The sequence below is a fragment of the Nanorana parkeri genome, unplaced genomic scaffold (assembly GCF_000935625.1).
Source record: "Nanorana parkeri isolate BGI_ZX_2015 unplaced genomic scaffold, ASM93562v1 scaffold2911, whole genome shotgun sequence".
NCBI lineage: Eukaryota > Metazoa > Chordata > Amphibia > Anura > Dicroglossidae > Nanorana > Nanorana parkeri.
The window spans coordinates 4122-16366 of record NW_017309179.1 but is presented as its reverse complement, the minus strand read 5'-3'; the positions used below and the strand labels follow the sequence as shown (position 1 = coordinate 16366).

Below are 12245 nucleotides of genomic sequence, written 5' to 3'. Positions count from 1 at the left end.
TGTTCTTCTGAAAACTCCTCCATCACACCAACCTCCTCCTCATCTTTTATCTCCTCTTTAACATTATTATCACAATCACTCTGGTTTATACCCTGAATATTGAGAACAATGAGATCAGATGTAACTACATAGATGATGAAGAGGTCAAAAAGTATCCCCTATTATCTATTATTTCTCTATTTCACCTCATGTGAGACGGTGAGATCTTCCTGTGTGGAATCCCGGGAATACAGAAGACGGGGACATCTCTCTGGTGGGTTCCTCTTACTGGATCTTAAGAGGACTTTGTGTTCTTCTAAAGGTTCCTCCATCACACCAACCTCCTCCTCTTCTTCTTTTATCTCTTCTTTAACATCATTATCACAATCACTCTGAATATTGAGAACAATGAGATCAGATGTAACAATATACATCATGGAGAAGTCAACATTTAAGTAAGTATCAGCATTTGTTAAAAATATTTTTATGTAAAGTGACACCAAACCCAGAAGATAAATCTTAAAAATACATCCAAGTCCCCGAACTATTTCCAACAATGTATCTGTTTTTTGTATCACTAGGCTGGAGATCCTCCAATCATCTCTGAATTGGTGCCGACACTGTCCTTCCTTCTGGAGGGGGGCTACGTCTGTTCCCCATGATCCCTGTGTGTGTTGTAGAGTAGTCACCGCTCCAAGCTCGCTCCCGGGATGGACTACAATATCAGGTTTAGTTTACTGATTTGCATCGAGATTGTAGTCCATCCCGGGGGGGAGCTTGGAGCGGTGACTACTCTACAACACACACAGAGACCATGGGGAACAGACGTAGCCACCCCCCTCCAGAAGGAAGGCCAGCGTCAGCACCAATTCAGAGATGATTTGAGGATCTACAGCCGAGTGATACACAAATAAGATACATTTATGTTAATAGTTAAGGTACTTGCATAAGATTTACTGTATTTTTCCATGTATAAGACTATACTTTTTCTTAAAAATATTTACCTAAAATGGAGGGGCGTCTTATACACGGGGGGCCGAGAGGAGAACCGCGGTTGCAAAACTGCCGATACCTCTGCAGACTAGCCTCACGAGTGGAACTTCCGATTGCAGAGACAAGCTAACAGGTTTCCTCCAATCATGAGCCTCATGTACCCAACGTCAGCTGATGCTGCGGAGAGCGTGTAGCCAGTGCCCAGATGCAACAGGGAGCCCATAGAAATGTCAGAAAACAAAAAAAATATCGGTAAATACCGGTACCAGTAAGCGGCTGTCTTACTCTGCTAAATTTAACCTGGATGTAATCAGTTATGCAAAAGAGCATGGGAAATATTGATTTCTGAATTTTGGGTAAGAAAAGTGGGGGGCGTCCTATACATGGGGGCGTCTTATAGACGGAAAAATATGGTAACTCTAGTTTCATCTCTGAATTGGTGCCGACACTGTCCTTCCTTCTGGAGGGGGGCTACGTCTGTTCCCCATGATCCCTGTGTGTGTTGTAGAGTAGTCACCGCTCCAAGCTCGCTCCCGGGATGGACTACAATATCAGGTTTAGTTTACTGATTTGCATCGAGATTGTAGTCCATCCCGGGGGGGAGCTTGGAGCGGTGACTACTCTACAACACACACAGAGACCATGGGGAACAGACGTAGCCCCCCCCCTCCAGAAGGAAGGACAGTGTCAGAGATGATTGGAGGATCTACAGCCGAGTGATACACAAAGAAGATACATTGTTGGAAATAGTTTGGGGACTTGGATGTATTTTTAAGATTTAACTTCTGGGTTTGGTGTCAATTGTAATCTTCTGTGAGATGTTGTGATCCCAGAAATACAGAGGACTCACCAGAGGGATCTCATGATGTTCCTGTGTGGAATTCCAGAAATACAGAGGACTCACCTGAGGGATCTCATGATGTTCCTGTGTGGAATTCCAGAAATACAGAGGACGGGGACATCTCTCTGGTGGGTTTGTGTCACTGAATGGTTCCATCATGACGGGGACTTCGTAGTCTTCTGAAAACTCCATCACACCAACATCCTCCTCCTCTTCTTTTATCTCTTTTTTAACGACATTATCACACTCACTCTGAATATTGAGAACAATGAGATCAGATGTAACTACAAGGATCATGAGCAGATCAAAAATATCAGCAATGATTTCTTTATTTAACCTCATGAGGGACGGTGAGAACTTCCTGTGTGGGATCCCGGGAATACAAAGGACGGGGACATCTCTCTGGTGGGTTCCTCTTACTGGATCCATCTGTAGGAAACACACACACTGACTGAATACATTGTTTCTATGTGTGTATCAGATGATGGGGGATCTAGGTGGACCCTCCGTACTGCTCTCTCCTCTTACCCGGTGATGTGAGGGGCGGCTCATTCTCCATCACGACGTCCTTGTAGAGATCCCGGTGTCCTTCTAGATACTCCCACTCCTCCATGGAGAAATAGACAGAGACATCCTGACACCTTATAGGAACCTGACACACACAATGATACAGTCACCATCCAGACACATCCCTTGTCTGTTCCTGGATCATGTCCCAGAATTCCCGGAACCGCTCACCTCTCCTGTCAGCAGCTTGATGATCTTCTGGGTGACTTTTAGAATCTTCTTGGCCCTGTTGATCTCTGTTGTCAGGCAGTGAGGTGGAGGCTCTGTGATGGGTGATGTCCCATCAAGACATCTGTTGGGTGTTAATGGTTTATCAGATGTTTTCCTCACTACTGTATAATTCTGAGTAAAGAGAGAAAATAACAATTACCACTACAGACTTCCAAGAATCCTCCTCGCCTCTCTAGTGAGGCCTGTGTTTACCCTACAAAAATAAATCTGATGTCATGTGACCCTCCCAGAATCCTCCTCACCTCTCCGGTCAGCAGGTAGATGATCCCCAGGGTGAGGTCTATAAACCTTTCAGTCATGTTATTCCAATCCTTCTCCATTCTTTTTGATGTGGTCATGTGATCCATACAGTACTCTCCTCTCTGTAGATGGATAATAAAGTGAGAATGACTGTCCCGGGATGAATAATGTCTACACAGAGTTCCTCCAGAGTCCTCACACCTCAGACTGCTTCCTATACTATATCATGGGTCATATTTATCATGCAAGGATAGGACTACTTTCCTCTTCTCCAGAACGTATCCTCAGAGATAACTGGGAACAATGGAACTGATAAGAGTGCAGCACGGGCAGAGAGCACAGGAAGTTATCAGCTGACAAGATTTCTGGCAGGATCAAGGGGTATTATTTTGCACTTATTGTACAGATGAGCACTCGGCTTGTACAAGTGATCCAGCAGGATGACTTCTACAATCAGCCCGAACCTATTTAAAAACGTGGGGCATTTTCACTAGTACAAGTACCCCTGTAAATGTCCTGTACCGGCCCCGATACTGATACTAGTATTGCTATTGGGTTATCTCTACTACAAACCATGAACTGTGAGTGTACAGATGGATAATTGGTTCTATAGGATGTATCCGGTCTATAAAGACGGCTCTATATTTACGTCCCTCTGTGCTATAAACTATAACAGATCTCTCAGTGAATCTGGGGGAAGACGATGGATATACAGGAGGGGATTACTGGGTGTAAATATAAAATAATATCTTCTTACCTCCTCTGCAGCCAGTTCCAGCAACGTCTCCTCTCTACTTCCTCCCAACTCACCTCTCACCCGGAACTTCCTCTTTGTACATTACATCACTTCCTGTGTGTGGTTTCCAAGTGAGATTACCACCGTAATACTTCAGTTTGAACAAAAAATGCATGGAAGCGCACAACTGTAATATGGTCAAGTTTCTCACTTGTTAACTATATGGAAAATGGTGTGCAAAAGCTCTTCAACAACCGGGAGAGGAGCCCCGTGTAACGTGTTTGGCAAAATTATACATAGAAGAGTGAGCTCTTCTATGTACAATTTTGCCAAACCGTAATACTTCAGTCTCCGTTATGTCAGAGCTATATACATGTATAATAATAGTGTGTGACTGTGGGGGGACATTAGAGTGTAAGCTCCTCTGTACAGAGACTGATGTGACTGGCTCAGTGTTCTGTGTACAGCACTGCGGTATATGTCAGTGATACATAAATGGATAATTATGAGGGTTTCTGTGGTCAGGTCTGAGGTAAATCTCTGCGGAGACCAGAATCTGCCCGGTGACTTTGACCCCGCCCTGTGATTGGTTCCTGTGGAGGGAGTGCAGCCAGTGGCAGTAGAGGAGGGAAAGGGAGACTCTGATTGGCTGTGAGGCTCCCCTCAGCTCCTTCTGTCAGTTACTAAATTCTGCATGTTGTTGTACATTAGTGACAGAAGTGATGGTGAAATGGGGGGTTCTGTTTGTGACGATAATGAGGTCTACTAATAGTAAGTCTCGCTTTCTCTTGTCCCCCCGTTCAGAGCAAATGCAGGCCGTCATTTATTTCATTTTCTCTCCACATTCCAAAAAACAAACCTCCCCCGAGCTCTGCTAATCCGGCCTGTGATCTTTACTGTACTGTATAGTGATCGGTCCTATTCCTCTATGAGAGGACAGAGGTATCATAGACTGTACTGTATAGTGATCGGTCCTATTCCTCTATGAGAGGACAGAGGTATCATAGACTGTACTGTATAGTGATCGGTCATATTCCTCTATGAGAGGACAGAGATATGATAGACTGTATTGTATAGTTATCGGTCATATTCCTCTATGAGAGGACAGAGATATCATAGACTGTACTGTATAGTGATCGGTCATATTCCTCTATGAGAGGACAGCGGCATCATAGGCTTTACGTTTTTTTACTTCCGTTAAAGTACGTGGTGGCAGTGAACGTTTGGTGTGTAAAGGGTTAAATGGGGAGTTAACCAACCCTGGTGACGATCGATGAAAGGGGCTTCTTGTTCAAACGGCTGGGGGATTGTGATTCCTTCTTCTCGAGGCCTCGGGGAACACAGAACTGAACCAAACACAAGCAGGCTGATTCAGATCATGCTCCGTTTATTGGTAGACCGTTTAAGCATTCACAGAAAGTTTGAATCAGCATTTAAACTTTGTACCCTATGAGCACATACTGAATAGAAGCGGTGTCTTGAATAACAAGATAAGAAAGAATTGTGGCATCATATGACATCAGTCATTACTAACTTTAGTTGCTTGGCATAGGAAAGAAGAACTTTGGAATCATTAGTTATAGATAACTCTTATCACTATCGGCTACTTCCAATATGCTATATCATAAAAGAGGTGCAAAGTACAATACAGATAACAAAAGAAGGCATAGAATGAAAATCTGTGGAATATTAGTTAAGACTTTTGACTTTAACATATTTGGAAATAAAAGAGGACCTGTTTATCAAATCATTCTTTCAATCGCTCTCATTCTGCTGGCCTGAAATTGTTGTCCCGTGAGCTGGTACATATCTGTGCAGGGTGGTATCCCAACGTCCTTGTGATGCAACGTTCGGGTCAGAACTGCACATAGTCACGTGTGATTGATGTTCAGTGGGTTCGGGTCGGGCGTACGTCACACTGTTTACTTCCTCACATGTGTTTACCACTTCCTGTCTGCATGTGATACCACTACCTGCCTTTAAGCTCTGTGGCCACTGTCACATATGCGCTCTACCCCAAAGGACCACGTGACTTATTTTGGTGGTAAGAGGGTTGAAAAATCACTAATTGTCTAGACCAGGAAATGGTGATTAACGATCCCACTGCTGCTACCAATTGTCACGGACAGTGGACCAGGGAGGGGCACCAAGGGGGTACAGGGACATAGGAAGGGCCGGATGACACGCGGGCTATCAACGTCCTTCGGCCTTCCTCTGAGATCTTCCAGCACACTGGCAGATGGTCGAGAGAACCTCCAGAGTGCCTCCCATGCCGCAAGCGGGACAGTAAGGCCGTACAACAACACGCACACACAACTAAACTAATCTAAGCTTCCACCACCCACAACTTCCAGGCTTGTGGGGAACCTTTCCCTGGACTCTCCTAGTACGTACACTCTGCCCTCAAGCAGACTGGTACCCAGGCTTTGCAGACAACACACTCTGCTCTCACTAGCAGGTACAGGTTAGCTAAACCAGGCACAATTACCTCTAGAGTTAGAACCTCCACTCACAGTCTCCTGCACTGCGATGATTGTAAGGTGCTTAAAAAAACGTACGATCTGCCTATCTTGCATAGGCAGATCATACTTGCGATGATCGCAAGCCACGCCCCCTGAGGGGCGGGCTCCCGATGACCGCAATGCCGAACGGACAGTGTGCGGCTTTTATCGTACGGACATGCCACAAACCCGCCGAACATCGTAAGGTCGTGCGACCTTTCAGTAGTAGAGGTCGCATGGCTTCCACACACCTTACAATAATCGTACGATCGCGGGAGTTCCCGCGATCATCGTACGATTATCGTAAGGTGTGTGGGGTAGGGTTGCCACCTGTCCTGGATTCACCCGGACAGTTCGGGTTTTGAATGCTGTGTTCGGGTTTCCTGGCAGCAGAAACCCGGACACAAGATGTCAGGCAGACAGGGGCAACCAAAATTAAGACAGGGGCTACTAGCCCCCTACTGAAAATAGTCTCTACTGTGATATTTACATATGAATGGGCGGCACTTTTTACATTTGAAAAAGCCACGACTCATTCTGCCACAAAAATGACCGTGCGTTGCTGGAGTGTTCGGGTTTCGCTTGAAGAAAAGGTGGCAACCCTAGTGTGGGGACTTTAATGGTTGTGTGGTAGCCTAAGGGGTTTCCTCACGCCCACTAAGATTCCCCAAGCTATCCTCTCAGCTAGAACCTTGGCGTACCCACTTCTTCCACTGCCCACACACACCCCCACCAGACACACGGATCCCTGCCTGGCAATGACTTACAACCGAGCTTCCAGACCCCGATGATACAATCAGCTATACACATACATCAGACACACAATGCAACAGACTTACACGTCCACGGTCCAGCGCTGCGTGGCGGGGCCGCGCACGGCCAGCTCAGCTTCTGGCTCCTCCCCGTCAGGGCCGTAATGGACGGCAGCCGGCTCCTCCCCTTCAGGGCTGTTCAGGAGGGATTTAAGGGAGCAGAATTGATTGTTTGGCGTCAGACCGTTGTGAACGGTGCACGCGGAACTATCAGAGGACTCCACAACCGCAAGTAGCCTGAGGGCATTTGGACTGGTAACCATTGGCTTAGCTGATAGAGATCAGCATTACATTGTGCTGGTGTGAAATTGACTGCACTGCATACAACTCAGCTTAAAAGGAGAACTATGGGGTTAAGTCTTTTCCCCATAGTTCTCCTTTGGGTAACGGGAGGACACAAACTAGCGTCCTCCCGTCACCCTAGGCTCAGTATACCGCGAGCTGTAGCTCGCGGTGTGACGCCGCAGTGCTGCTCGCGGTATATTGAGACGCCGCAGCTGAAGCTGATCCTGACAATTGTGCCGGGATCTGCCCAGCTGCGTGACTGACAGCTGGCTCTGCCTATCTAAAGGCAGAGCCAGCTGTACCCGCCCCCTCCCCCGTCCGTTCTGCCAGTCAGCGCTGGCAGATCGGAGCGGGGAGAGGATAATCCAGCCACTCCCCTGTCACGGCAGAGAGCCGTGACAGGATCGAGAAGTGAGCGAACGCCGGTATGTGTTCGCTCACCTCCCGATCTACTGAGCCGACCTGTGACAGTCTCATTGTCACAGGTCGGCTAGAACTATGAGGTGAGTGAAAAGCACTCGCCTCATAGTTCTCCTTTAAATGACTTTTAACTGATATGGGAAGGTATTGTTACAGCCTATTCCTCTGACATAGAAGCTCTGCAAGTAGCGTGCAACAGGAACGGTGAAGCATATGTACTGCTGATAACTCCTGCTGAATGCCATTCATGTGCACTTGTAACCCATTATACCTTGAGCCTGGGGAATTAACCTCTGCTCTGCTGGGGAGCGCTGCTTAATTACTTTACTGGAACTGTGATCATTATCTCATTACTCCATTGCATGCAACTGTGTGTTTTAAACTCCTGCCGAGGTGACGTTGTGTTGAACTGTGTGGCATATCTTCTTAAAAGCACTTATACTGTCTGTACTATATACGCTAACCTGACTTGGAAGGTCTACAGAACTTAGTTCACCTTAACTTAGTGTGGGGTTAGGAAAGAAACGCATGTTGTATGCACCTGCTCTCACCATATAATACATAGTACCACTATAGCTAGCCAAAATTGACGGGGGATGATGTAATTGATTCCAAACCCTCCATTAAACAGTATATGGAGTGTGAATGAAGGAATCACAAACAGATCCCCGCCATTAATAAAACTAACTCCACAGTTGAGTGTTGTAGCGCCCTCTAAAATGTCGCTATTCAATTTAGAGATACCTGGACTGTAACCAGTCTAGATACTGATTATACAGAGCTCTGCACTCTATAGGTGTCCCTGAATCTGCTGGATTGATTGCTCCTCCTGTTGCTGAGGAAAAGATTCCAAACCCTCCATTAAACAGTATATGGAGTGTGAATGAAGGAATCACAAACTGATCCCCGCCATGAATAAAACTAACTCCACAGTTGAGTGTCCAATTACAACCAGACAGATCATTACACACAACAGTCTCTTCAGATTTGTGCGTTCTTTTAGACCAATCAAAAACCAGCTTATTGATTTCATAAATGCACACACATGGACTTGATGGACCTATGTCTTTATTCAACCTCAAATACTATGTATTTAATAACCCCAGACGGGCCGTGCAGAGAAAAAGGTGATTACACAAATAAGATGTTACACAATGAGACGCACATACATACAAGCCAACAGTATGAAAATATAACGGGATAAAACTTACACAGATTATGCTTAATCCTGCTCCCGGGGTTGGATGGAAAGACGTGGACACACTCCCATGTCAATGGACCCCTTGAATGTGACAATTTTTTGGTTTCAGATCTCCGTTATTATACTAGGAAGATCAAAACCAGTCTCCACCCCCTGAGATCAGCCAATCAGATGGAAGGGGCTGGAGACTGAATAATGGCATCTGGGCCATGCGGTATCTTTTTCCTATTGATCATCGTGGAACCCTCATAACGGTTTCTAGTTATGAATAACAGATCCGAAAGTGACGGTTCTGGTTCCAGCTATTGTTCTGCTATCCACAGAGTCCAAACTCGGCACTCTACAGCTAACAGAACCAGAAATACCATAAAGAGACCCAATGTTCAGAACTCCTCCATACTGTATGATAAAACCCTCATGTTTAGTATCAGTCAGGTAACCTTTGTGCCACCGTTCTTTCCCTGAAGGTTCCACGATCATATGATGTATGGGGGAGGAGTTATGACATGTGACCTTTTTTAAAGAATTTTGAACATTAAAACACCTACAAGGTGAGGTGACACTTTTTTCAGTCTGGTGGAAAAACCCACCAGGAGACGCTTTGCAACCTCCAGGAAGAGAATACACTGCTGGGGAAGCACAACAAACCCACGTGTGATTTATTTAACACTCTCTAGCTAACAAGTTCATGTAAATTTTGTCAGCTTCTCGACTTCATTCAGTACAAGAAATTGATTGACTCCGGATGTCAAAACTAAAGAATGAAAAGCAAACTGAATGAATGCACCAAATTATAATGTACAAACATTACTGTATACAGATATCTGACATTTTGATAATATTATAGAGTGATTTCTTATATACACCGGACTCATTTATTTCATATCGGTCACGCCCCTTCCTAGTAAATGTACACATTAGACATGACTGTAATTAATTCTTGTATGGTGACTCTATTCCATGGATCATCTATCTTCATCAACAGAGAAACTTCCTCTTCTCCCTGGAGATTCTGCCACATTTCCTGTAAGTGATCAGTACATAGAGTAGAGCCCAGATCTGAGCGATCAGCCCTGACCAGCTGCTCACAGCACAGATTTATACCACAGATTGTAACTTTCACTTCTGGAGAATCCTATCACCGGGAATGAATTATCTTATCACATCCAGTCCATTCCGGAGCTTTATACTGCAATAATGAAAAGTCTCCAGAACACACATTATTACCTCAGTAATACCCACACCCTGGTAGAGACATTCTTATAACCTCAGTGTCCCCACCACACATTATTCTCTTAGCAGTGTCCTCATCACGAAACACTCTTTACGCCCCTGTATTCTACCTCTTTCCACAATGTCTGTACTACATTCTGGGAACCCCTTCCCTCATCCAAACAATATGCTAAGCTCTCTCCACATAATATTCCCTGACACCCCCCCCCCCCCATCCACCCTACATTCTCTGACAGCTCTCCCCCCACCAGCCACACTACATTCTCTGACACCTCTCCTCCCACCATCTACATTACATTCTCCGACAGCTCTCCTCCATACGCTCACCCGTGTGACTTCTCTGGTGCCTAACAAGGTGTCCTTTATGAATGAATGATTTCCCGCACTCTGAACATGAATAAGAACGTTCACCAGTGTGAATTCTCTGGTGCCTAACAAGCTCTCCTTTCTGAATGAATGATTTCCCGCACTCTGAACATGAATAAGGTCGCTCACCTGTGTGAATTTTCTGGTGTCTAACAAGATCTCCTTTATGAATGAATGATTTCCCGCACTCTGAACATGAATAAGGACGCTCACCTGTGTGACTTCTCTGGTGACTAACAAGGTGTCCTTTATGAATGAATGATTTCCCGCACTCTGAACATGAATAAGAACGTTCACCAGTGTGAATTCTCTGGTGTATAACAAGGTCTCCTTTATGAATGAATGATTTCCCGCACTCAGAACATGAATGAGGACGCTCACCTGTGTGAATTGTCTGGTGTATAACAAGGGCTCGTTTATCAATGAATGATTTCCCGCACTCTGAACATGAATAAGGACGCTCACCCGTGTGAATTCTCTGGTGTATAACAAGGACTCCTTTATCAGTGAAAGATTTCCCGCACTCTGAACATGAATAAGGACGCTCACCTGTGTGAGTTCTCTGGTGTTTAACAAGGTTTCCTTTATGAATGAATGATTTCCCGCACTCTGAACATGAATAAGAATGTTCACCAGTGTGAATTCTCTGGTGTAAAACAAGGTTTCCTTTCCGAGGGAATGATTTCCCGCACTCTGCACATGAATAAGGACGCTCACCTGTGTGAATTGTCTGGTGTTTAACAAGGCCTCCTTTCTGAGTGAAAGATTTCCCGCACTCTGAACATGAATGAGGTCGCTCACCTCTGTGATTCTTCTGGTGTAAAAGAAAGTCTCTTTTGTGAAAGAAACATTTTCCACACTCTGGACATGAATAGCTTTGCTCATCCATGTTAATACTTTGGGGTCTATGAAAGTTTTTGTTTTCAATTAAAGATTTCCCGCACACTGCATGTGAGAAAGGATTGTCACCTCTGTGCTCTCCTTTATGGGGTGAGGAAGATTCCTTGGGATTAGTTGAATCTCTTGCAGTGTGAGATCTTAGATGGATATTTCCAGTCATAGTATGTGAATGATCAGAAGATTCACCCTGATCAGAGGGATCCATTGATGTCTCCAAACAGTGAGGTCTGTGATGTATATTTTGTGTGATTGGATTCACTCCTGGAGAATCCTGTGTGATGGCATTATCTTCTGACTTACAATCAGCAGATAATATAAGATGTCTCTCCGAGGTATTCCTGACATCACATCCATCTGCTGGAGAGAAATCATTACACACGTCAGCAATCAGAGTCATGTATGTTGGTCTAGAAGTCATCACAGAGCTCTGGCATGGAATTGGGTACAATGTAACAGGACATGTAAAAACAAATGAGTTAAAGCATTAAACACCCAAAACAACTCTGACACACTGGGCAAAATAGTTTTCTAAATTTATCACGGCTATGGAGAATAAGAGAGATGGACCTTCATATGGTGTACAGTATCTCCTCCTCATTTGTTGGTCACATGACGTTATATTGAGGAATGGAGATGGACCTTCATATGGTGTACAGTATCTCCTCATTTGTTGGTCACATGACGTTATTTTGCGGAATGGAGATGGACCTTCATATGGAGTACATTATCTCCTCCTCATGTGTTGGTCACATGACGTTATATTGAGGAATGGAGATGGACCTTCATATGGTGTAAAGTATCTCCTCCTCATTTGTTGGTCACATGACGTTATATTGAGGAATATATTTTCGTATTCACTATAAAATCATGTTCTCTCATTGGGTGACGCAGCATTTAAATTCTGGATACATGTCCTGCTTCTGGAAAATTGGAAATTGGG

The 12245-nt window shown here is 44.8% G+C and overlaps 1 protein-coding gene across 1 annotated transcript in view; it reads right to left on the bottom strand.

Moving 5' to 3' along the window:
• Positions 1-11294, bottom strand: part of LOC108802514 (zinc finger protein 585A-like) — a gene marked incomplete at its 3' end in the record, with an annotated part of 58584 nt that extends 47290 nt beyond the window's left edge. Inside the window, exons 1-2 of the mRNA XM_018574378.1 lie at positions 11039-11294; positions 10451-10954 (exon numbers count right to left, since the gene is read on the bottom strand). Coding sequence (XP_018429880.1) covers positions 10451-10954; positions 11039-11294 — 760 coding nt within the window. The remainder of the gene's footprint in view (positions 1-10450; positions 10955-11038) is intronic.
• Between the last annotated feature and the right edge of the window lie 951 nt (positions 11295-12245).